At 38.4% G+C, this 27,216-nt stretch overlaps 1 protein-coding gene across 1 annotated transcript in view; it reads right to left on the bottom strand.

Annotated features, from left to right (window-relative positions):
* ipo11 (importin 11) overlaps nucleotides 1-24,106 on the bottom strand; it is a 119,321-nt gene extending 95,215 nt beyond the window's left edge. Inside the window, exons 1-7 of the mRNA XM_005918993.3 lie at nucleotides 23,979-24,106; nucleotides 16,728-16,877; nucleotides 9,622-9,722; nucleotides 5,751-5,823; nucleotides 4,316-4,519; nucleotides 1,749-1,881; nucleotides 1,423-1,481 (exon numbers count right to left, since the gene is read on the bottom strand). Of these exons, the coding sequence (XP_005919055.1) occupies nucleotides 1,423-1,481; nucleotides 1,749-1,881; nucleotides 4,316-4,519; nucleotides 5,751-5,823; nucleotides 9,622-9,722; nucleotides 16,728-16,865 (708 nt within the window). The 5' untranslated portion in view covers nucleotides 16,866-16,877; nucleotides 23,979-24,106. The remainder of the gene's footprint in view (nucleotides 1-1,422; nucleotides 1,482-1,748; nucleotides 1,882-4,315; nucleotides 4,520-5,750; nucleotides 5,824-9,621; nucleotides 9,723-16,727; nucleotides 16,878-23,978) is intronic.
* Between the last annotated feature and the right edge of the window lie 3,110 nt (nucleotides 24,107-27,216).

Below are 27,216 nucleotides of genomic sequence, written 5' to 3'. Positions count from 1 at the left end.
TATATATATATATATATATATACATATATATCTCATAAATTACTAATAGCCAGCAATTCTGGATAGCTTCAAGCATATCTTTAATGTCAAAGTTGTTACTGACTGCCTTTACTTTCACAGAGTGCAACAACATACGACCCGCACCTCCAATCTAATCTACTTAATTGGAAACCCTGACTCCAAATAGCTTTTGGGGAAGTCATTAACACAGAGGTTCACTAACATTTTCCAGCCTGTACCATAGATGATTACTCAGTGCTTTCAAAAAAGACCAGAGAACAAAAATACAACAGTTTGGGATCTGTCAATTTAATCACACTGTATGTATGACTATGTAACAAATGTACATTTTACTACGAGTTAAAATTCACAGAAGATAAACAAAAACTGAGAAGTTTTGTTGTTGTTGTTTTTTTAATGAAAAATCTGATGAGGTCACATCTGTCCGAGGCTATATTGTTATATATTTCAGCCCACAGGTTATACCAGTGCTGGCATCCTTTAGGTGAAAAAAGGATAAATCCAGGAAAATAAGAAATACTGCTCATCACAGTTTTACATGGAATTCATTTATGTTCTTTTCACTTGCCTACATATACAGTATAGCGATTTCAGGTAATTTTTTTCAGACCCTCAAGAGCACTTACCTTCACTGAATGTTAAGTAGCACCTGAAAGCTTTAAATCAGTAAGCCTAAAAGGTTTATATCTATTTTTTCACTGCATTAGTAGATAATTTAGTCCTAAGTGCATTCAATTTGCTATACTGAAAAGGTGATCTGATAAAAAAATAATTATCGTCAGTATAGTTAGCAGCATTATAGGACTGTACAATGTGCTCAAGATACAATTCGTTTAGGTACAGAACAGGTAAATGCACCAAAATGTTTTCCATTTTATTTTGGTACTTAAAAGACATTAAAATTCCAAGCATGAATTTTCTTGGCTAAAATCAAATTCAAAAAGCCTTAATCCTTCAAAAAATAACCAGGAACATGGTTTATCAATTATTCTTGTTCAGCATTCATTATTATTCTTTCACCAAACAGGAGATACTCAGAATATGAAACTGGAGTTCAAAGAACTGGGACAGTTTGTGCAAATGATTCCATTAACTCTGAGCCATGAGGAAACCAAAGCCCTATCCAGGCACATGCTAAAGATTTTTTTTAAACCAGATTTAAACTAAATTGAATTAACAGTTTCATGGAGTCAAACTTTCTTCACACTAGAAGTGAGAGAAGAGCTCCGGACTCTTTGAACCGAGACAAGGCTCAAGGCACTTTCAATCATCGTGGCCATCCATATTTTGCACGCTGTGATTGGAGTCGTTTTTGACCCAAAACACCAACAGAAAAATATCAGCTTTTCCCAAATATGAGAGGTACTAAAGCAGCCACAGCTGAAATAACTTGAGACTCACCATTACTTCCATATTCTGTTGTGGCTCTTGAAATCCATGGACTGTCAGTTTGCGAAGCACTAAAAGGAGCACAAAAAACATCACTGTGCAGGATTTTCACTAATTAAAAATTAACTATATTCAACATCTCCTCATAATTAGTGTTTCACTAAGTAGCTGCATATATTAATACTTCCATGTTTGCATGTTCAATTATCTATGTTTTTAATCAAATGGTGGGATCATGACGATTAGATTACCATGTTGTGCTAATAGGTGACTGCATGTCTTTGCATGATAATGCAGGTTTGTGGCATGCGTGCATGTGTCTGTGCAAGTGTTGCTACCTTTAAGAGAGAGTAGTGTCCTCTCCAGCGAGCTGAGTGCCGCAGCCTCATCTCTGGCGTAGATCTGCTGGAGGAAGCAGTCTGTGTGATGGCTCCACAGGGAGCATGCAAAGCTGTAGATGCCCGATGCCAGCTGCCAACATACACATTAACATTTTGGTCAGGCACACCTGGGTTAATCTGGGTCTCGAAAGCATTTGAGGTCATTTCACTCAACATAAATGCGCAAGAAATTCTGGGCTAATATGAGTGCGTTATTGTTTATTAACATTAAAAATATCCCTTCAGCACACCATCTTGGATCACTTTGCCAGTAAGTTAATGTGACCACAGGTAAACATCGGCCACTGACATCAGAAAATGTCATTTTATTTGTTGATATGGTGACAACAAGGTCGGTGTTGGCGAGCGGCTATTAAATCGGCGTGTCCCTACATGGAACATCAGAAACTCAATTGCTGGTGATACACTCAAACAAACAGGAAGGAAAGATGGACCTGTGAATAACAGGTCTAATTTAGCTCCAAATGAACTTCCAATTATAGTCTCAGTATTATTTGGGCTCAAACCAATTACACTTTCGCCCTCCATGATAGCAGCCTCCTGTAGATGCAAAACAAGATCATCAAAGGTGGATAAAAAGCACTCAGTTCTATCAGCCAAGTGTGACAATGTCTGCTTAGAACATCCAACAAATCTGCCAAAGGAAGAGAGTAAGTGTAACCATTAAATCTCATTAACTATTCAAAATTGACAATAACATTGCAGTGGGATAACAGTCAAGTCTTTGCTATTTGATTAAGATAAACAAGAAACCCACATTAAAATTACTCTGTGGAAAATTGTGAACACCATATATCAAACAAGGAAAGCAAGCAACTTCTAGCCAGAGGAACTTTGCGCTCTTGGTAACACTCAAGAGTCAAGTGGGAAAAATCTGAGAATCAGTGGTTAAGTTGATGTTCGGCTGTTCAAAGAGAAATCCCTACTTTGACAGCACAGCATAGGCTTTGATATATTCTTTAGAGAAACCGCAAGATTGGCAAGTTTCTTCTTTGGAGAGATTTCTCTACAGCTTGTCGTTTTCCATTCCTCAGATCCCAGACTAATCCAACCCATGGAGCCTAAAAGTGATGAGCCAAGTTCAGAAAACAACTTCATATTGTTCTCATGACTTCCTCAGTCTTTGTGTTTCAGTAGACTAATACGCTATTGTTTATATGGGTTTTTACAGTTTCATTACATTCTGTGAATGCACAACAGGTAAATCGCATCAAAGCGTCAATACACAGTTTCCAGATGTTACAGACATTCAAAAAATATAACAACCTACTCCAGTCGACAGGTGCATTGTAGTCTACCTTCTTATCCCCCTTTTTATTCCTCATTGTGCTACATCTGTGTAAAAAAAAAAAAAAAAAAACTAGTACATCCTTGCCGTTTGCATTTTCTACCCCATGAATCAAAAAGAACATAAAAAAAATTAAAAACTATTAAGGTGCCTTTAAGTATAGGTCTGTAAGGTCCTAAGGCGAACCCGATTTCTGAATTAGTCCTCTCCCTAAAGGCCCTCCAACACTACAGTGATACTTTTAATCTTTCAGCAGCGTTACCAGTCTTAGAATTACTATCCAATTACTATCCGAGAATATAATTACAGCATAAGCAAAATGTTTGTATGACAAAGTATACACATGATTATTAGAAGAAGAGAGGAGGAGGAGAGGAAAAAGAGGAGAGGAGGAAGAGAGGAGATTCAGTGTCAAAGTCATCAGTGCATCATTAAATGAGTGCGCTGTTTAATGGGGCTCAGGCTGCCTTTGTTTCTTGTGTTGCCTAAGGGCAGAAATTTTGGCATACAGGACGCCTCTGCCTGGCATCCAACTATTTGGTCTCAGCCACTGCTCTCATGTCCTTTCACCCTCTGTTGGTCTCCATCTTCCCTCTGCTTGATCATCTCATTCCTCTAAAATCTTTCTCTCCACAAATGGCCTTTTTTTTTAACTCAAATTTAAATCAAGCATGAAAGAAAAATATTGTATAATGTACGCTGTATTCACCAGAAACACCAGAAATACTTACTCAAAAGTTAATTTGTCTCAACGCAATATCAACAAAGACACGGAAACGCTGATAACCATTTCTAAACAAGTCAACCATGCTTGAGTCATGTATGACAAGGGAATATTTTTGCTATAAATCTTGTATTTAACATGCTTCTAACAGAAGCTAAACAGCATCTCGTAGAGAGAAAACCTAAAAAGTCTCAGGATAATCTTAGTATTCATCTATTCATTTTCAAAATCTTCTGAAGGAGGAAAAAAATAGCAACAAAGAAAAAAAAGTTATATTGCAGAGAGCAGGAGTCTGCAACCTGCAACGTATAAAAATCCAGAAAGTTTCACTGTTTACCTAACATAACCTTTTATTCAGGTATATACAACTGATGTATAAAGAGCAAAACACAGCTAAAAAACACTAAGAATAAGAATAAGAAGCAATGGAGAACAAAAAGGTTGTAATAGAATTTTGTATCAACACTGGACCAGCTAATATTGTGGACTTACATCCTGAAAAAGCCGCCTGTCCTGCGCCAGTCGTTTGGATGCTAGAGTTTTGGTGACATGATAGAAGGTTAACAGCGCTCTGTGCTGCTGCAGGCCATCCTGACCCTTCACAGACTCGAGCAGAATGGGGATGAGCTCTGGCCATTGCCTGGGGCAGTCCAGACGGGCCACCTTGGCTATCAGTACTGCGATCTGGGTTGCTATCTGTTGAGAAAAAAAAGGAAAAAAAATACATGCAGGAAAGAGAAGTTGACCAGGGGCAAAGCATAAACACAGCAGAAGGTGGAGCAAACTTGATGGGAATTTTATTACGTAGTTCTCTTTTAAAAATAAGTAGCTCGAACAAATAAGACACAGAATATCAAACTTTTTACAGTCAACACAGTGTACATAGTACATGCATCTGGTGACAGATAGGGAATCAGTTGCATGGATTAAGTTGATTTTTAAAATAGAGTGCTTGTGCCTGAGCTATATCTGCAATGTGCATCACATGATCTGGTAACAGCTTCACTTCTCATTTTTTTTTTTTTAATTGGCTTTCCACTGAGCCCAACAGCTGAGCAAATATCGCTCAAGTCTACTCATTACTCCAACACAAACTGCCGGTAAGACACTCAATACTTCGAGATTACTTTCAAGCTCAAAATGAAAAAGACACTTTATACCTCAAGACTTAATGGACATTTTATGATAAAAATCAAAACTCTTTATATTATTTGAACACACTCCAAATAGCTTCTTTTTTTTTTTTCTTTTTTTAAATGTGAAAACCTTGCGTGAGTTTTTGTTCTTATGGTTGTATAAAAGATTTATCTCAGAACGTCTTGCAGTACACAGTTAAGTATTTAAACTTGCATCCTCACAAGCATCAGTAAGTCAATTTGTACACAAGTTACACTCACTCTCTCATGCACAAGCATAAAGCACCCTCATGAAATTTGGACTCCACGAGAGGCTGTGACTAGAGAGACATATGGTGTCCAAATCGTATTCATTGCTTGCCATATGGACTCGATCAGTCCTGATGTTCGAGAGCTGTCCCACAGGGACATACAACCTGTAGAAACCAAGATGGATGGCCATCATTTAGGGCCAAGTTCCACGTACCCCCTGGGACAGATGTATTACGCTGCTTGACTCCTGAATTATTTGTTTGTTGTAACCTTCCCCAAACAGCCCCCCAAAAAAAATGTCTATCAAGAAACGTCAAATAAAGTCCCAGTATGCAGAATTAGCAGCTTTCATCACTTTCAAATCTCATTCTATGGAGTCGCATTGTGACAGCCTAAAAAATCTTAATGCTGTCAGTCAGATCCTTTGTAACTTATCTGGTTTTGATAAAAGCACTTCAATCGAAATCAGTGTTTTATTCATCAGTATACAATGATCAAACATGTTTATTACCCTCTCCCTCTTTATTTTCCCTGCTCACCTGATTGACAGGCTCGTTGAAGTTTGTGATTAGACCAGCACGCAATGACGTCTTCTCCTCTTCTGATAATGCACTGCGAACAAACCAATCAAAAAGCTGTTCAGAGGAAGTAGAGAGGTCGAGAGAGATGAAACAATAAAGCTGACAAAAAGACAAAGGCAGCACTTAATATAGAAAAACAGACACATTTGAAAGCGTCTATAGATAAATGAGTACAGTATTTCAGTATTACTTTAAAACAATCTTGCCCCACAGTAATTTTGCTTTCACAGTACTGCGCAAAAACCTTAAACCACCTTTCATTTCTTACTTCCAAGCAGCCAGACGTTCTTGCACATGAACAGTATCTGATGGTCATGTTCTTAAGAATCATGCAGTACCATATGGAAAGCATCAGATTGGCAACAGCTTCATTTTTCAACATGACAATGATCCCAAAAAGCCTGCCAATGTAGTAAAAACATTCCTGGATATCTAAAAAATAAATAAATTTAAAAAATACAATGGACGTAATAAGTCACCGACTGGCATCCCCAGAGCCCGGACCTCAACATTAAGCAGTGTGGGATCATCTTGATAGTAAATGAAACCAAAGGCAACCAAGATCCAAAGAAGAGCTTTGAATGTCCTTTAAGAAGCTTGAAAACTATTCGTTAAAACTACTTGAAGATGTCATAAGAAAGCTTGTATAAGAGGAGAGACTGTGATGAAGAAGGTGGTCATCTCAAATACTGACCTTCCATACTGTACTTCCATGTATATTTGAACCTTTCAATAAATCACTGCAGATGAAGAAATGAGGAGTGGCTCAAGACTTTTGCATACTACTGCACATTAATTGTAGACCTAACATAGATAAACTGTTACTTTTTTGCACAATGTCTTTATTCATGTACCTCATGTTGCAGATTTATTTAATTCATTTTGATCTTAGACACAGTAATCAGACTGTAGTGTGCAGGAATATTCATTCAAATTATCCACAATAAAACAGGACCAAGTGTTAAACCCAGAATTTTCTAGCTGAAGGCAAGAATGCCAACTACTGAGCCACCATGTCGCATTACGAGGAGCGAGTGCCAGCCGCCCTGGCATTGTTGAATGCAGCACATATCCTAAGAGACCCCTATTATCTCAATTTGGATTCTAGACGTGCAAATCACAGACTTTAATATTATGGCAATAATGAATATGACAAAATAGCCAACTTGGTAAGGGATTTATTAAAATTAATTAAATGTGCTACATTATTAAGTGAAGATCCTGTGAAATGCATTAATTAATTAGTAAACTTTGAATAAACCTGCTGTCCTCCAAACCAGATATACTTTGGAGGTCGCAAAATAGTCACAATTTGTGTGAATATGCAAGAAAATATGTTGTTTTATGATGAGTTACCCTGTTCTAATTCAGCTGCTGCTGAAGTTAGGCACATTGAAAGCATCTGATTTGAAGAACCGTGAGGAGTGACTCATGCTGTAACCCGTGGCAGAAAGAGAAGCGAGATGGGTGGAAGTCAAATTACTTGCAGGGAGATTGCGAATTAGTAATACAAGATTTGCTACACACACATATTTTGGGAATACGGGGGTGAGGCAAGCTTTAAAGAAATACAGGATGAAAGATTAAAAGATATATTAACGTAAGCAAGTATGCTCCTGAGCCCCATTTTTGTCCTTGTAAGTCTGCAAGGAGCTAGAAAATCTGATGATTTGAGGGTGGAAAATATCAACCAAGTGAGAGACACAAAAAGGTTTAACACAATGCACAGACTGAAAATTTCCTGAAAGAGAAACACTCAACTCCAAATTTTATTAGGTTGTTCTGGCTATTATGTGGGTGTTTCCAGCCACATAATATGTTGCAGGGAGATGTATTTTCAAAAATGCATTTGAATAAATGCAGAACAAGAAGCAGATTTGGTGTAAAAACCTCTCTAGGAACTGCAGGTTGCTCAAGTGAGTCACTCCCTCAGCAACAGTGGAGAATATAAGCCAGCTTTCTATTGTTTTACAAGTAATTTAAGTGATTTTACAAGCAAATTACTTAAATCCTACTTTAACAATATTTATTCATTCATTTGCCAAACTAGGGCACACTATAGTACAACTCCATAAAATTAACTCATCATAACAATTCAGCTAAATCAACCGATTTCCAACTAAAAATGTAAATCACCCGGTTCTGCATAAATGTCCTTTTCGTTTGTACAATGTTGGTTCTGGTTGCATCGAGGTCAGCGGTTTTCCCAAAGCTGACAGTACACCAGGGATGGCATAAATGTAACAAATAGATTTATCAGTTTAACATTAGGTTAAGTAAGAATTCTTCAGCTTTAAGTTTTTATGTTGTAATTTGAAGTCACTGGAACATCTGTTGATCAGAGCGGGAAACTGTAAACAGGTAAATTACTATATTATCCATTAATGTCATATTTTTAACTGTATTCATCTCTGTAGTTTTAATATTTGATTATTATTTGATTGTAAAGCTGCTTTACCTTTTACATTTGTACCATCTTAATTTAGGCTTTTTCATTAAGTCCATTAAAAAGGAAGTTGACCTTTTTCATAGGAGAATTTCTGGGCTTGTCACAGCAGCAGCACATGTGTTACATTAACACTGATGACGGCACTATTAGCTCCAAGTGGCACAGTCGTGCTAAAATGAGCCAGGACACAGAGCCGAGTTGGTGCGGCCTGTAATGGTATCTAGTAACACCATTTTGGATGGAAATGGGCATTAACGTTTTTAACAATGACTTGTTAAAACTATTTATCATCATCTACTACTCTACCCAGTACTGTAACTAAAAGTCCCTTCAGAAAGTGAGACAAAAATCCAAGGCTTGCTGTTCAATAATTGCTTATTTAAAGGACTGACGCAAAAATGTGGCTTTGCTAATGACTTAGAAACAATAACTATTGTAAATGTACCTGGACAAAGTATTTCAAAACCTCAAGTTAACTAAATCTGGCAACACACTCACACATTTATTTTTTTTTAAACAATTTTTAAATTAATTCAGTTAAAGTCTATTACTGTAAGCTGCTGTAACAAAAATGTTATGTCATGTTGCCTACACTTCATACACTGACACCACATGAACTGTGCTGAGTCACACACTATCCAACCTCTGGGTAAATGGCATTGTCCAAAAGTAATCGCATCAATAATCCATGGACCACAGCACTCCAAGTAAAATTTAGTTTACAGAACTACTGACAAGAGTGACTCAACTTTGGTAAGAGCAGAAAACTTACCAAACTTACAACAACAACAGAAATGAACTGCAACAATGTGAAGCAGTCAAAGAGTGGCCACAAGTGCTTAGGCAGAACCGATTACCTCCAACCAGCTCCTCTCCTGTGAGTTTAACAGCAAACGTCCATTCAAACCTTACAAAAGCCAGCTAGTCAGGTACCCGAAGAAAATTTGTAGGTTTTGACTACTAAAATCCGATCTTACAAGAGACACAAAAGAATAAACCAAGCATAAAATCAAATCACAATGATATGAATAATCAGGACAGAAGGTAAAAAAGGGGGAAAATGGCAGCTGTGAGAAGTGATGGAGAGAGAAATGCAGATGTAAGCTAAAACTAGTGAAGGAAAGACAATGGGAAAATGGAGGACATGGAGGCTGTGACAAAACAGAAAATTGCAACTGCAAATATGAAACAAAAAGATTTGAAAATAAAGCCTCAAAATCAGGCAAAGAGATTAAGACCGATGAATAGACATGCTTCAGGAGTGGAAGAGACAAGAAAGGAAACGATGAGCTGCAGGAGAGAAAAGAAAAGGTCTAAAATGGAAAGGCAGAATAGAGAGGCTGATTAGCAGCAGAGAACGTGACACAAGCAAGCACTTACTGAGGTGCAACTCTCCTCCAGTATCTGTCGATGCCATTTTTGAAGTACAGAACCGCAAGCCACCTGACATTCACATCCAGCATGTGGTTATTGAAGATATTCTGTGGGAAAGAAACATAATCAGCTCAGCTCACAGTGCCTTGTTAGCTCAAATGAGTAGGACTACACAGTACTCTGATGGCTACAAGCCCTTTAAGATACAGCACCGTTAAAATCCAGGTCACACTGACTTTATGTTACAATATGTCTCAAGTGACCAAACTAATGCAGCTTTACTTATCATAAATGCCAAAATCACTGAGATTTAAAACGTAACCACAGAAAATACTGCTGTGTAAAGTCATTCTTCCTTACACGGCAAAGGCAGAGGCTCCATAAAGAGAGAACAGTAACATCAAAGATTGGAAACTTAGTCCTTTCAAGTTTGGGAGATAAAATGACAACGTGATTTTTCAAAAAGCATAACTTTTACTTTTGCTTTAATGCAAACCTAAAATATCCATCTGTTTTTTTTTATTTAACTATGCAAGTTAAGAAAGCAACAAAATCCTCATCAGATTCCTCTCTGAAACAGTAATTCAGCTGGTTTGGTTCCCTTGCTCTTTATTTACTGACACCTTCTGTACCATCTCTGAGGTGAGAGATTAAGAGAGACCGCTATCATACTAAATGAGATGAGACAGCGCGCACACAGCACACCATGGCGTAATTGCCAGGGACCGTGGTATCAGGAACATCTCGTGAAAATTTAAATCATCTGTGACTCCAGAGATAACACTGAACTCAAAGCTAAGGATGACCCAGGATGGGATTTTTGAGATGGGGTCTAGCAATATGACCCCACCCCCCAATTCCACAAAACATCAAAGCACACACGCTTTTAAAGTGAGTTAAAGAAAAAGTTTGTGGTGATTTTCAGTATTACAAATGTAATAATAAATCACCTTGTGATTGTATGTCCCCACCAATTATGCTACAGTTTGTACCTGTCTAAAAGTTCACACGGGGGGGGAAAAAAATGTGTTTTACATTTTTGCAATGTAAGGTCAAAGTTAACATCTTGGCCATCCTACACTTGCAAATATGATGGGCCATTAAAGGAGAGAAACAAATGTCACATTCTGATGTGCATTCTCCTCCATTAATCTGAGGCCATCTGAATGCATCAGTTTCATGAGCAACATTTATTTCCTTTCCATAAAAGTTACAATCTTATTTGGCTGGCTCTGCTAGCATTCACTTATCACTTTTAAAATGGCACAAGTCTGAACTGCATCCAGGAAGAGACAGGCTCACAGAACTGTCTCACACATCGTTAGTTGCTCAGCTCACTCAGTCAAGCTTGTTGGAGAATGCCCTGAACAGCAATAATGTTAGGTGGGAATTTAAAACAAACAAACTAAAAAAAAATAAAATAAAATAAACCTCCATGTAGGAGGAACTTTCACTTTGTGCCTCGCCATCTCTCTATGTCCTAACTAACCTCAGGGAAATCTCGTAGTTGGTCCTATACATATGAGATATGCAAAAAACCAGCTTGTTATTATTTTACAAAAACTACCAGGGTCAACTTTTACTATTAGCTTCCCTGTTACTAATAGACAATTGTGTATCCTTTTTTTCTGGGTAACAGCCCGCTGTGACTTGTTGTAGCTTTAAACAAGTCTCACACGTTTCCTGCAAGGTTGCAAACCTTTCTTTGTCCATTTCTGTGCAGGATCGTCTTCTTTGACACTTTGCTAGTCATCCACTAATGTCTTGGCACTTGTTCTGGGGTCTTTAGACACAGCTTTCACTAGTTTTCTTTCTAGAGTCCTTCAAATCTTTTGCTTCCTTCCTCTGCCTGGTTTGTTCTATACTGTGTGGCTCTCTCTTCAATTTTTCAATAGTTATACATTATACGCTCTGATAACTTGGTATATCCATCTTCTTATATGTAAGCACCAACAACTCTATTTCTCAAGTCTGATTTAATCTGATTTCTTTTGTTTTTAGTATCATATTTTTTCCTCAAGTTTTTATGCTGTTTTTTAAGATAACCTTCAGTTTTAACTTGATTTTACAAGCTTCAAGCATTAAAACACATCAGTTCACAGCAGTGCTTTGTGCTCAATAAAAAGTTTAGTTTTCCAGAGAGCTGATAATATTGCCACTGGTAATATTTAGTTTTTCTTAAATAATTCTGTTAATGTGTGTAAATACAAATATTCTATGCTTTCTAAAGAAAACTAGTATTTCTAGAAATGTTTCCCTTGTTTTGTTGAAAAAGCATTTGGGAAAAACCAAAAAACTTCAGAACTGCCTAAATTCTTTGTGGCACAGCTTCAACAACATGACCCCATTCCTCAGACACAATAGTATCACACAGTTGCACCAGATTTGTTGGCTGTACATCAATGTGACTCTCCCATTTCACCACACCCAACAGGTGCTATGTTGGATTACGATCTCATGACTTTGAAGGCCTCTGAAGTACAGTGCTATATCAAAAGAAATCTTTGGATCTTTGTGACTTTGAGTGCATTACTCCTACTGGAAGCAGCCATCAGAAAATGAGAACGAAAACAGCCTTTACACAAAAAAGTGTGGTCAAAAAGAGATGGGCAGCCACATTACTCAGGTAGGCTCGGGTGTTTAAACAATGCTCAATTGGTACTAAGGGGCCCAAAGTATGGGGCAACCTTTTATTGTCAATTTTGGTGATGTCGTGTGAACTGTAGGTTCCTATTCTTAGCTGGCAAGTGTATCACCTTCATATTGGGTGTTCAGATACTCTTCTGCATACCTTGATTGTAACAAGTGGAGCTATTGTGGTCTTCCTATTAGCTTGAAGCAGTGAAGCCATCTCCCCTGACCTCTGGCAGCAACAACGCATTTTTGTCCAGAGAGCGGCTGTTCAGTGGATATTACAAAATTTCTGAAATATTAGGCTGTCTAGCTCCAACAACCATGCCAAGCTAAGTCACTTGAAATCACATTTTTTCCCGTTTTGACATTGAGTTTGAACTTCAGCAGGTCATCTTGGTCATGTCTACATGCCTAATTGCGCTGACTTGCTGTAATATAATTTGCTGATTAGGTATCTACATTAGTTGCATCAGTTTAAGTGCTGTACCGGTAAATCTAAAAGTTATTTTCCTGAGTTAACTGGTTACTAAAGAGATGGAAGATCCAGCAACACCTGTAGTATACACAGTGTTGGGGAGTAACGGAATACATGTACCGCCATTACGTATTTAAAATACAAAATATGAGTAACTGTATTCCGTTACAGTTACCGTTTAAAAAGGTGGTATTCAGAATACAGTTACTTTGTTGAATTAAAAGGATTACATGGCGGTCTTTTCCTGTTTCCTATGTTAGGCTGTCCCCTCTCTATTTTTGGTAATTCTACGCCGGTGGAAACCCAAACAAAACACATATTAAGAGGCTCTAATGCCTGTGTCTCAATCTCGCGGCCCATGTTACCCCCACTTGCGGCCCGCATAATTAAAAATTATTGTCCAAAAAGTGATTTAATATGAAAGCAATAGGCAGAGTGTTACAGGCATAGCCCTAAAGAATGTAGCCTCATGGGCAGTATAGCCCAGTTCTAAGTAAGTTCTTAAGACTCGACTGTACTCTGTGTTCGTGTTTTCCTCCAAAACAATAAGTTCTGGTGGAGCAGCCTTTCAACGCCTCTCTCTGTCTCTCACTAGCAAACTTGACCCAAACAACAAAGTAAGGCTAGTTTTTGGCTATGAGCCCGACACGGAACCCGACGTATTAGTCAGAGGTTCCTTTACTGCGGTTCGGAGCCGCGGACCTGTTTTATATACGCGCGGAATAGTTTTCCGTACGAGATCGCTGCAAAAAGTGCAGCCTTACCTAATGTCAACCTACTGTTACTCATTATATATTACGATTTAAAAATCTAGTTGGTATTGGTATGGCGAGTAGGGCTGCTACGATTAGTCGACTAGTCACTATTACGTCGACTGTTAAAATCGTCGATGACTAATTTAATAGTCGACGCGTCGTTTGACGCTTTGTAAGATCCCAAAAGACGCAGGAATAAGTAGTAGGATTTAAGAGTGTAATAACGGACTGAAACAGAAGATGGCAGCACTGCATGTACAAGGATGCCAGCTGCCGTTAAACCCCGAAGAAGAAGAAGTAGCTCTGTCCCAGAATTCATAGCGCAGCCCAGCTCAGTTTCCAACAATGGCGGCAGCTAGTTAGTTTTAATATTACTCTTAGTCTCGTAGTCAAAGGAGCTTGCAAAGAAAAGCGTCTGGACTTCTTTAAGTTGCTTGAAGACGTTTCACCTCTCATCCGAGAAGCTTCTTCAGTTCTAAGGTCAAATGGTGGAGAGTCCCAGATATAAACCTAGTGGGAGTTCCCCCCACAGAGGGACAAAAGGACCCCCTGATGATCCTCTAATCCCTGAGCCAAGGTGTGAAATGGGTGTGGGTCCCAATCAGCCAGAGTTTCGGGTGTGTTCATTGTGAAACCTGGCCCCACCTTATCATGCGAATTCCTGAGGTCAGATGGCCCAGGATGTGAGTGGGCGTTAAGGCGTCTGGGAAGGGATCTCAAAACTGGATTATAGATGGCAGAGAGTTGGTGTCGTAAACCCCGCCTCTGTTCAAAGATGGTCGCTCACAGTGGACATAGATGGCTTCTTTCACTCCTCTTTCAAACCATCTGTCCTCTCTGTCCAAAATGTGAACATTGGCATCCTCGAAAGAGTGTCCTTTATCCTTAAGATGCAGATGGACTGCTGAGTCTTGTCCTGTGGAGGTGGCTCTTCTGTGTTGTGCCATGTGCTTGTGAAGTGGCTGTTTGGTCTCTCCAATGTAGAGGTCTGGGCATTCCTCGCTGCACTGTACAGCATACACCACATTGTTAAGTTTGTGTTTTGGCGTTTTGTCTTTCGGGTGAACCAGTTTCTGTCTGAGCGTGTTGCTGGGTCTGAAATCACGGGATGTCTGCTTGGAGAAAACTCTCCTGAGTTTTTCTGATACACCGGCTACATAGGGGATGACAATGTTGTTGCGTCTGTCCTTCTTATCCTCCCTCGCTGGTGTCTGATCTTCTTTTCTGTGCCTCTTTGCTGACTTTAAGAACGCCCATTTAGGATAGCCGCACGTTTTGAGTGCTTCCTTTACATGTGTGTGTTCCTTCTTTTTTCCTTCAGGCTTAGAGGGAACATGTTCTGCCCGGTGGTGTAGGGTCCTAATTACTCCAAGTTTGTGTTCCAAAGGGTGATGGGAGTCAAAGAGGAGGTACTGGTCCGTGTGTGTGGGCTTCCGGTAAACTTCGATGTTGAGTTTGCCGTTCTCTTCAATGTGCACAGCGCAGTCCAGGAAAGGCAAACAGTCGTCCTTTGTGTCTTCCCAGAGCTAATGATAGTTATATAAGAGCAGATGCATGCTGGTGCAATAAGCTGTACGTCCAATGGATGCATGATCTGATTAGTCAACTAATCGCAAAAATAATCGGTGACTAGTCGACTATCAAAATAATCGTTTGTGGCAGCCCTAATGGCGAGTAGCCTTCAGTAATAGTAATAAAAATCACACAATAGTACTTTCATGTAGTTGTAAAAAGCATGATAATACATTAAGTAATCCAAAGTATTCAGAATACATTACGCTCATTGAGTAATGTAACGGAATATGTTACAAAATACATTTTGGGGCATGTATTCTGTAATCTGTAATAGAATACATTTTAAAAGTAACCTTCCCAATACTGAGTATACAGAAGACCTTTATTGCTTAAGCAGCACGTTTCCGCTTGTAGCCTTCATCAGGGTCATCATCAATTTAATACTGCAGCACTGATTCAATACCTGCAGCACCATCATCCGGAGGGATCCATCCTTATGCTTCTCCAAAGAGAGAGAGCTCAGCATCTTTAGTCACATAGCACAACAGTGGTAACTACATTTACTGCCTTTATAAAAAAATAAAAATAAAAAAAAACCCCACCCTAAAATAAAGACCGGAATAATGAGAAGCTAACAACAAATTACTTTGTGTACCTCACCTCACAAAGCTGTCTTTACAAACTTACACATTACTAATTGCTGTGACTTACTAAAGGTTACTAAAGTGTGCATGGATGCATTAGCATAACTAGATAGATAATTTGCAAGATGACACCCTAAGTAGCTGTGAAAATGTTTTATTCTAATACGGTTAAAAGAGGAAGTCTAACCTAATGCATCTAATATTACGTGATGTACTGTTAGACCTCACCCATAGTACTCATTGTGCAAGAAGCATGGCTCATTCAGTAACTGTTGTAACATCAACAAATATCATCAATGTTTGAATAATGAGATCATGTCACTGTAAAACCCGGAATGTAACATATCCCGTGTCTAAGACGCAACAGGACTACGAGAGGAGACAGACAACAAAAGCTATCGTTAGTTTCACTATATTTCACATCGTGGAGAAGTAGTTTCAAAAGGAATTTTCGGAGAGACTTCCAACGTGAAAAGGAAATCGCATGCAGTGTTGTCTCACAAATCTACAGTGTATTATTGGCAAATATAAAGGAAAATAATAAACTGTTCCATGAATGTAATAATCATTCGAGCTTAGCCTTGCAGAACACAACCTGAGCCAATTTATTTACGAAATGCAGAGAGATGAAAGTGAAATCCATCTCATTGCATTGTATTGTATGGTTTAGACAGCAAACAAAAATGTGTGAGGATCCACTGTGGATCCACAAGGGCTTTGTGGTGAAAAGACACCAAGTGGTAGGTGCCGGTCAGGGCATTGTTTACCAGCTTTGTCACCACACATGCTTTTGCATATTGACAGTTGATGTGGTTAAAAAAGAAAAAAAACTTGTTCGTTACTTTCGTGTGAAGGTGACTGGACAGACTGTTAAAACAGAAAATATCTTACTCCTCAGTGTCCTGTTCTAATGCCGAGAGAAATATTTCCATCCATCTGAAAACAAAGAAGCCCTAAAATGATACGTTTCAGCAGATAAATTAAACCCGGTGGCATCTAACGTTCAGCAAAATACCCTATTAAGATCTTTATTAGTTTTAGTGGTTTTGATGTAGACTTTATTTCTCTTCTTTGATATCATCGCCTCACCAGAAGGACTGAGTAGAAGCCTGGCTGGGTCTCCCACTGCCGGAGCTGCTCCTCCGCAGGCTTGAGCACAGCTGTGTCCTGACTGGTAGCTTGGGTTAAGGCCTGCAGCACCACTGAACTGGCACTGTCCATATCCATAACTGGATATATCTGAAGGAAAACAAAAGGGGAGGGAGAGAAGGAGAGACAGACAGAAAGCAGAATTTATTTTTTTCTGTCCGTGAAAAGTTCTGGTTGAGCTGGGAGTAAAACCTTTCAAAATAGTTTCAGTGTAGCTAAAGCTGATGCAGTCAAATTACATCTACAAAAAAAAAATGTCAGTACAAGGAATTTCTGTTGCTTTGTCTGTGGCTGCATCTTTTTCCATCTTACTTTTTATTATAGATCAAGCAGTGCTGAAATCACTGTCAAACTGACTGAGAAAGAAACAAACCCATCCGAATAAAGAGAAGCGCACCTAATAGAAACACTGACAGTCATCTCAGCTGTACAAAGAGCTGTTCTGTCCCAGATAGAATTCAAGCACCCCAGCTTCACACGTCCAAAGGTGTTTTTCAGTCTCAAAGGAAGTACCCGAGTCACTTTCACAGTCTGAATAATGAACTGTTGCCTAACCAGGCCTACACTGATAACATGAATCCTTCATTATGAGCTCAACCTTTCATGAAGGGATTAACAGATTTTGTTTCCCTTTTTTTAAAACACTCTCCTCAGTACAAAACAAAACGAGCCATTTACAATATGAATAAAAAAATACATTTATTAGTGTTATTCCAAATACATTACATTAAAAACGTTTTTAAATAATCCTTTTAACAAACCAGTCATATTAAATTGGCACAGAATTCATTTTAAGTGCCATCCGTGAAATCATTAGTAGTATGGTGGCTGACTTTTCATGACTAGGTTAGAAAAACAGCATAGGAAACAACAAGACTGCCATCTACAGTCCAAAAGTAAATATCCTGCACCACAAAACACTGTGTGCGTCTGTAACTACATGTGCATTAAGAATGAATCAGGAGCATTGCGGCCGGTGCAATTTTCACATTACAAAGTATAATTATTTTAGTGCACAGTCCATGCATTATACATTACCATTATTAATTTTGATTATAGTAAGACTAGTACCAGTCAATTCTTAAAGACATTAATGAAGGTCGACTTTGTGAGCACAGTCATCTTGATTTAAGATAAACATTCACCTACAAATTGATAAGCGTTTCCTCACAGATAAACTTTACCTTGGTGGGCCACCCAGACATAATAAGAGCTACCAAGTATACTTTAAGTAATTCGAGCTTATTCCCCCCCCCTTATTTGCCTGTGTAAATGATGCTATCTGCGATCAGTGTCCAGGTTGTTATTGTGGCTTATTGTGGTTTCTGCTTTCTCTGAGAATGGAAGCAGAACTGCTGCGAACTGGAGGGTCACTCCAACTGGAAACTGCAGAAAGTGACTACTGATTCAAGTGTCGCTACAGTGAGTTTACTGAGCCTGCAGACCAGAATAAGGACTGTCACCAGCTGCAGTCTAAGACGGTGGAATTCGAAGTTCATCTGCAGGATGAAAGGCTCATTCTGCAGAGCCAACTGATTATAATATTCACTTATTTTTCACAAAGCACTTGACAAATAAGATTTTCTCCTTTTATTTACAGGGAGGGGGTACTTCTACACTTTCATTTCCAACTCACATTCCACTCTTGTGACTGTTGACAACGCTTTCCTGACCATCTCCATGCAAACTGAATCAGAAATGGCAAAAAAGGATTTCACTCCAAAGAATCCAATAATTCAGTCCAATAAAAATCCCTTGTTTTGACATCTGTAACTTACGTCATATTTTTATTTCTATTTTCTTTCCTTAAGTATGGCGTCTTGACAGTCACCCTTCTATTAATACTATTTGCTAATTTTTGTATGTTTGTTACAATTAAATGTTTAGATCATCAAACAAATTTAAATATTAGACACAAAAAGCAGTTTCTAAATGAAGGTGTTTATTATTACGGGGAGAGAAAAAAATCCAAACTTATATGGCCCTGTGTGAAAAACTGATTGCCCCCTAAACCTAATAATGGCTGGGCCACTCTTACCAGCAACAAGTGCAATGAGTCTTTTACAGAGAGGAATTTTGGCTCATCTCAACCCCATTGTAAGATTTTCAAGCATGAACTGCCTTTTCATTCAATATTCAAGTTCAGGTCAGAAACGGATGGCCGGACATTCTACTTAAGGATGTTTTGGTAGACAGCAGAATTCAGCAAGTCTTCCAGGTCCTGAGGCAATAAAACAGCCCCAGACCACTACACTACCAGCACCATATTTTACTTTTGGTGCGATTTTCCTTTTCTGAAAAGCTGTTTCTTTTATGCCAGATGTAATGGGACACACACCTTCCAAAAAGTTCAACATTTGTCTCATCAGTCCACAGAGAATTTTCCCAAAAGTCTTTGGGATCATCAAGATGTTTCTGGCAAAACTGAGATGAGTCTTTAAGTTCCTTTTGCTCAGCAGTGGATTTTGTCTTAGAATTCTGCCATGCAAACCATTTTTGCCCAGTCACTAGGGCTGGGCCATATAATACCGTTCACGGTAATACCAGTATAATGTTGGGCAACGACAAGGAAATGAAATATCGCGATAGAATATGGGTAAAACGCGCAAGCGCAGTGCCTTTGTTTTCATACGCACATGGCGAAAAAGGCACGGCGGTGACGGAGAATGACAAGGGCGAAAGCGGATCGTTGAATGAAACGGATGAACCAGAATTGGTTTGTAAAAATGGTGCAACGACAGTGGTGTGGAACTGGTTTAGCTTTCGTCTGTCAGATACACAACAAAGCACTATTTTTGGTAGAGCATGCCAGGGGACCGTCGTTATTACCGTGTTGTTTGGTAAATACGGCACACTTAAAATCAAACCTTTGATTTTTCTGAAAATCGTGCCCCTTATAATCCCATGTGCCTTATGTATGAATTCTGGTTGTGTTTACTGACCTCAAAACGATTTTATGTCGTACACGGCGAATGTTTTAGTACGACTTTGCTAAGCTACGAAGCCGCACCGCTTGATGGATTGTCGGTGCATTACGGCTATCGTAGGCAGGAGCCTCGCGGAGTGATACGTACTGTGCTTCAACAAGATATTACCGTATTGTGTGTTTATAACCTCTTTTTAAGTTTTGTGGATATTATACATGGTTATGCTGAGGATATGTCGGCCAATTTCCACTGGAAATGCCTTTTGGTTAAACTGTCAGCAAGGAATTTGCACTGTTACGTTTTTATACAACTTTAATGTAAAAAACAGCTGCTTGTTTAAGTGAAAATACATTGATGGGGGTTTTTTTGCACTAATAAAATTGTGGAGTTGTAAAGTATTTTCTCTAGTGTCAATTATATCGTCAGTTATATCGTTATCGCAAATTTTCAAATCTATATCGTGAGAAATATTTTTGGTTATATCGCCCTGCTCTACCAGTCACTTTCTTTGAATCATGAACTCTGACCTTGACTGAGACATGTGAAGCCTGCGGTTCTTTAATGTTGTTCTGGGTACTTTGTGAGCTCCTAGATGAGACGTCGATGTGCTCTTGGAGTAATTGTGGTAGGCCGGTCACTCCTGGGAAGCTTCACCACTGTTCCAAGTTTTCTCCATTTGTGTATAATGGCTCTCACTTTGGTTCAATGGAGTCCCAAAGCCTTACAAATGGCTATATGTAACCCTTTCCGCCTCACAGATTTCAGTGACTTCGTTTCACAGGCGTTTCTTCAGATCGTGGCATGATGTGTTGCTTTTAGAGCTCTTTTAGCCTGTTTCACTTTGTCAGACAGATTCTATTTCAGTGATTTCTTGATTCAGCAGGTCTGCCAGTAATAATGCCCGAGTGTGTTTAGTAAAACTGAACTCAGCTTTCCAAAAAATGTGGTCAAAGTTAATTCATGATCTAACAGGAGGGGCAATTACTTTTTTACAGGACCAGGTAGATTTTGATAACTTGCCTCCCTTAATCAGTGAAATCATCTTTTAGAAACTGGATTTTGTATTCATTGGGGTTATCTTCATCTAATACAAAAAAAATTGATGATCTGAAACATGTAAGTGTGTCAAATATGCAAAACACAGGGGAATCAGGAAGAGGGTAAACATTATTTTCACACCACTGTATGTAGACATAACACTGCTTTATCCCTTTAATTGGGTGCCTTTTTCGACATGAATGCTTCATAGGTCATAGTAAGTCGTTCAACAAAAATACCCTCCTCTGAAAATGGTCATGACAGACAGACCTGTAGCAATACTGGAGAACTATCACTCAAGGCAATGAAGGAAAAAAAAAAAACACTAAGAAAGTCCGACTCATTGGAAGCAACAGAAATGAAGGTTGGTTCAAGAGTTTTAGACAGTACTGTATGTTTACTGCAGAAACTAAAGTTAAATAGTGATTAGTCAGTAAAATAAAATAAAAAAATATGATACAAAAAAAGAAAAATGTGTTTTTGGTTTAATCTTCTCTTGTTTAAAGTTTAGTAGAGTTTAAATCCAGTCTAAAAGCTTAAAAAAAAAAAAAAAAAAAAACAGGGTGCAGCAACAGAAACTCAGCTGGTACCGAAATGACAATGAGTGTTATGTGGAGCATTCAAGCACTGAAATGCTTGCAAAGCAGAGGGAAAAAATTAGAAACTTGGATAAAATCCAGTTTTTGAAATGTTGTATAGAAGGGCGGATTTGGCAGAGAGCCTAGTCTTGGCTCCAGCAGTAGCAGCTAATAACGTTACACTCAACCCTCTGAGAAAAGCACAGGAGGACAGGCTCTGTCCCCAAACTCCTCCCCCATGCAAGACCAATACTGCTGAGGTTTGATCAAAAGGTAAATAAAGATGTTCCGCTCTCTGCAGTCAAATTTAACAACAAAACAATAAAATTATACTGAAATACAAAAAGGTTACATCCGTTGGACTTGGGGTTACCAAAGTAGCCCACACATAGTACCTAAGGTATACACCAAGTTTACCTTAGGTACTAAAAAAACCGTGTCGAGCACTGCTGAACTGACCTGAGTAGGTACTAATGGAAGGGCTTTAAGTGAGCATGTAGTGGCAAATGAAATAAGCCTTTGGATGAACAATGACGGCATTGTGATTTTGCCAGGCAGTTCCTATTAAATACCATCTTTTAAAAATGTTTATTTAGGTAATATATGCTTTAATATAATAACTTATTTTCCTATGTTATAGGACAAATTTCTGGTGAGGAGGAATACATTATTAAAGCATTACTGAAACAAATTCTGATAACACAGAATCTGCAGATTGACTTCAATCAGTAGCATTATGAGTTTAAGTCGTGCTTATCTTTTCTGCAATGTAATAAAATATCATCCATTTAGAAAACTGACCTGTGTGAGCTGCCTGGTTTGCCAGGACATTGTCTACTGATATACTGATAATCTCACTGTCATGGACGGCTGTTTTATACAAAGAAGGTTTACAGAGCAACATTTTAAACAATTTTAAAGTGATTTAAATATGGTTTCAGTGGCAATTTCCGGAGTGGAAACTGAATCTCAAGATAGTTTCAGGATTATCTAGCTTACTCTTGGTGGGTATTTTAGTTAAAGACGTCATTAAAATGGTGGTAGTCAGTAGACCACTGTAATATACCAAAATTCTTTTTCATGACACATGCTTTAACTTTTACCAGAAAAAACGAAAAACACCACGACCCAAAAAGAAACAAAGCACTTAAGACAGTTTTTTGTTTTCCCTACAGTGACATACAGTATGAGAATGTGCTCTGTTCTGATCACATACTGCTTTTTTTTTTTTTTACCACTGTAAGATTCACAACCTTAAACTTGTTCATCCACAACCCAAATCTGCATAACTATTCACGGTCCTTGGTGAGTGTAATGAGACAAACCTGGGGCAAGTCTGACTGCAGGAGCAAGACCAATGTGTCAACCTCAAATTACTATTTAGTAGCTCAAAATGTAGCTACTTCAATAATCTCCAACAAAGCACAAAAGAGGGAAAGAAAGCTGTTCCCGCTGAAGATAGAAGAAACAAACTTGTTTTGCCACTTAAGACAGAAACAGGCCACTGAGTACAACCAAGCTACAAAGGAAGATATACCAGCACCTAATGATGTGTGACTCAAACAAATCACTCCAATTACCACTGTTGTAGCCCTCACTAGTTCACATGAAGAGCAAAAGATGGACGTAAAATTGCACGGTGGAAAAGCTGGGCGTTTCGCATTCTGTTAAAAAGCTCAACGCAGGCGAGATCATCCCACGCAGAAAATATTTTCTAGTTTTATTATCTGACGATGCTGTGCAGTTTCTGAAGCGTTACAAGGTTAAGATACTTTATTTACTGTTAAGCTAAAGTGTTATTTTATGCTTTAAATCATATGCTGTGTCACTGGATTTAAAGCTGCTGGCACCTTCTTTCAGTAATCACTCTTGACAACAGCTAATTGGAAAATGATAGAAAATGCCCCTTAATTTACATACATGATATCCTACTACCTGAATATCGTGATATGATTTGGGGGTTATATCACCCACGCGTAAATTGCCAACACATGAGGCTAATCCAGCGGTAGGCAGCTAAATATTGTTTTGCACTTGCCGTAGCTTCTGTCGCTAACACTAGCTTGCTGTCAAATGTTGGCTCGGTTGACAAGAAAGCTAGGGTGGCAACTGCAGGGGCTATCGGTACATTTACTGATTTACCTCCAACTAAAGCTACGGTAACACACGCCTGGACATTTTACACTATATATAGCTATATGTGTCTACAGGCCTTTAGTCAAAGCAAGGATTTGTTATGATTGTACAAACGCAGTCGCTAGCATGTCTACGCAGTGGGTTAGTTTGTTTCTGAAGCACAGAAGGAACCAAAACAAGCTCAGTGGCGTGGGGTAATAGTGGGGCAGAATTTTTAAACTAATGTGATTCACATTTGCCTTTTACTACTGCTGTAGGATTCGCAAATATAGTCCAACTTGCTGTAGTCTTGCCCCAGTGCGCGTCATCTATAATCAAAATACCGCTCACTCACTGAAGAACCGGGATGGGCAGAGTTCATAATCGTGCATATACCCCAAAACACCAAAGCTAACTTTAGGCTGACTAGCTAGCAAGCTTGAACTTATTCTATCCAAACCAACGTCCGTCAGTAGTATTTGTCCTGGCAACCAATTAAATATTTCTACAAAGACATATGAAGCTGGACTCACCTAAAAGAAAAGCAGTAGAAAACAGAATCTGTGCTTGTAACAGTGGCTGCTAAAGCGCTGCCAGTGGTAATGTAATGAGAGGTGGAAACACACGCTTGTAGGAATGGCGCGGGGAGAACAGCAGGCGCGTGTTGATGACGTAGGATCAGCGGCAGGCTGCTTCATCATGAGTAAAGAGAGCCAATCGCTGTTTAGTATACTGACACCAAAAAATCTGGCTGCTGAATTTTTGTATTTTGTTTGTTTTTGTAGGAAGTATTTTAAAGTTAATTCCGTCCTGAACTGGAAACCAGTGAAGTTACTTCAGTACTGGGGTAATATGTTCAAATTTCAATGTGCCTGTAAGCACTCTGGCCACTGTATTCTGAACAAGCTGAAGTAACCCTACTGATGATTTGGCAAACAGATCATTACAGTAGTCTAGCATGCTTGATATGAATGCATAGACCCATTTTTCAAAGTCAGTCTCAGGAATATATTTTCTAACTTTTCATACACTTGTTAAGTGGTAGAAAGCTGTTCTGGCGACCTTATTTGTATAATTATCCAAACTGAGTTCCAAAATAATGCCAAGGTTTCTGACTTGCTCACTGTGTTCAGAGAGAAGAAGATAAACATGGACAAAATTCTGTTTCTGACATTTTTGGTGCAATCACAAAAATTTCTGTCTTGTCTCTGTTCAGTTCTGAAAAGTTTCTATACATTCATCAGTTAATGTTATCAGTGCAGCTTATTAAACTGTGAAAAGTAGTTAGATGATTAAAGAAAAATAAAAAGCACAACTGTGTATCATCTGCATAAGAATAGTAGGACATATTATTATTCTTTTTGATAGTGCCAAGCACATACTAAAGGACATTTTAGTATCTTGTTTAATATTTGTCTATTTAAACTTGCATAGAGACCATGCATTATTCGGATATACAGTTTCATGATTACTTAATTTCCTGATTTACTTTAATTATCTTTTTTTTCCAGTTCAGTACATTAGTTCTAGTATGTTTCCAGGGTGGGCTTTCTCATTTCAGTTCAGTTTTTGTTTGTTTGTTTGTTTGTTTGTAAGTCCCAAAAAGTTGATTCTGTACATCTGGACATAGCGTTTTCAGTGGGAAAAACATTCCATCGCTCATGCAAGTGACGCCTTCAGTCTTAGCGATTTCCCTACCAGGATGATTGAGCATGCATCAAGACGTTTGTTTGTAAGTTTCTTTTTTATATATAATTTGACAATATGGTCAGTTTTCAGGGGTGATGCAAACACAGCACTTTGTGAAGGTAATTGGCTTTGTAATATAAAATTCAATAAATAGATCAGTGTGTCCTCTGATTTTAAGTGTCAACAGATTTGACTAAAACTAAAGACACAGGTCTATATATTTCTTTTATTTTTGTGAGCAATATTGTTTTGTCTGTTTTTTTTATTTTGTTTAAATATCTATTTGTTTACATCTACTGTTTGTTAAGGTTTAATTAATTATTATAATCATGATACCTTCTGTACTGTTTGTCGTTCATTATGATTCCCCAGGATCTCAAGCTGTTTTCTCAGAAAAGGCCGGCTGTCCTATAAGGCTTGTGTTTATGTGATGCTGTTTCATTAAATAGCATCGCTAATTTCTTCACAATTTGGCCTCAGTCAGAAAACCAAAGAAAAACTTCATTTTGTATTTGCTGAAAAACTCTAAAGGGCTACGACTCATCATTTTCTCGGTGGAACAACGCACTTTTGGGTTGAGTTGTGCCAAAACTTGATTTCCAGCATTTTGCCAAAAAGTGATTGCCTGTATTTAAACTGCTATAAATAACTTTTTGGCCTATAATATGTGAAACATATGTCAATTGTGTCCAGTCCATCATGAATGATATCAAGTCATCTTGAGCCACAAACGACATTCCTATCACAAGGTGAAAGCCGCAATCACTTTTTTGCAAAGCGACTTTTATATATCCTTTATTTATCCTGTTAAAAGGTCTCACTTACATTAAAAAATGTATTTTAAGAGTAATCTGACCAAGAGAATAGCAGAAATTGCAACAAATATAACAATAGGTCCATAAGGATATTTTAAGTGGCCTTAAAGGGTTGGATTGGTTATAAAGTAGGTACAATAACACAAAGTCATCACTTGAAAAATGTTAATTTTGAAATTTTATATATAACCCCATTTGTAAATCATGCTCATAAAGTCTATTTCCCAATACAAGTAAAGACATTAACGTAAAAAATTGAAAAGAAAAAAAGAAAAAAAATAAACTGGAAAAAAAAAATTGAAAAACACTCACTTTTTTGCCTGAAGGGCCACTATGCACCAGCCGAACAAGCAGTGACAGCAGTCCATTGGTTCATTTTCATGACTGACACTGGATTGCCCAATCAAATCTCGTAACGTGACCGGCCCCTCCCATAGCTATGCTGTGTGCTCATGGATCAAATGGCAAGAAGGTGGAGCTGGAAAGCTGAGAGAAAATAGTAAAAACAAAAATAGATGCAATAAAATGTGCCAAACTAACAGACATGTTAGCTGTCGGGGCTGCTGCACCGTGAACAGTAGTACCAGCAACAAGTAGTAACCAGGCCTCACAGTCAGAGGAGCGTGCTGCTGCTAGCACCAGCTGAAGGGAACACACACATATATATATACATACCAAAAAATAATCCAAGTCCAGTCCTGTTGACATCTCTGATCCCTAAATGTGGCTTGTATTCAAGGAATTCTCTAATCTTGCACATGGCATGTGGTCATTCACTGGGGGGAAAGGCATAACCCAGAGTACACAGGATAGTTATCTATTTTGAGTGTAGACGAGTTTATCTTCTCACATAATCTGGAACTGCTTGATTTAGATTTTCTTACCACTAGGTGGCAGAGATATTTCAAAGCAGATGTACAGGCACGCAGCCTTTAGGTTATCAGGTCAGAATCTTGACCAATGTATAAATGAAAACTGCTTATTTTAAAAACCTGGAAGTTATACAAGACAAAGTGGACCACATTTCTGTCAGTCTATCATCGGTGACACCAGAGATAAACAAATCATGCAATCACGCATTTATGTTGGCTCCCAAGAGAGTATTCATTCCTCTCTGTGGTTTACCACACAATAAGTATTATGCATTCACTGAATACTGATCACATCAAATAAATATAGTTTACCACATAAAGCAATCTACTCAGTGCAAGACACCAACTGACTAAATGTGCCCTATTTCAGTATTTCTCAAAATCAGAGTAACTTG

This window comes from Haplochromis burtoni, unplaced genomic scaffold (assembly GCF_018398535.1).
Source record: "Haplochromis burtoni strain Fernald_Lab_line unplaced genomic scaffold, NCSU_Asbu1 Contig_34, whole genome shotgun sequence".
NCBI classification, from domain to species: Eukaryota; Metazoa; Chordata; class Actinopteri; order Cichliformes; family Cichlidae; genus Haplochromis; species Haplochromis burtoni.
Note: the sequence above shows the minus strand (reverse complement) of the source record. Positions and strands in the feature narration are given on the sequence as shown.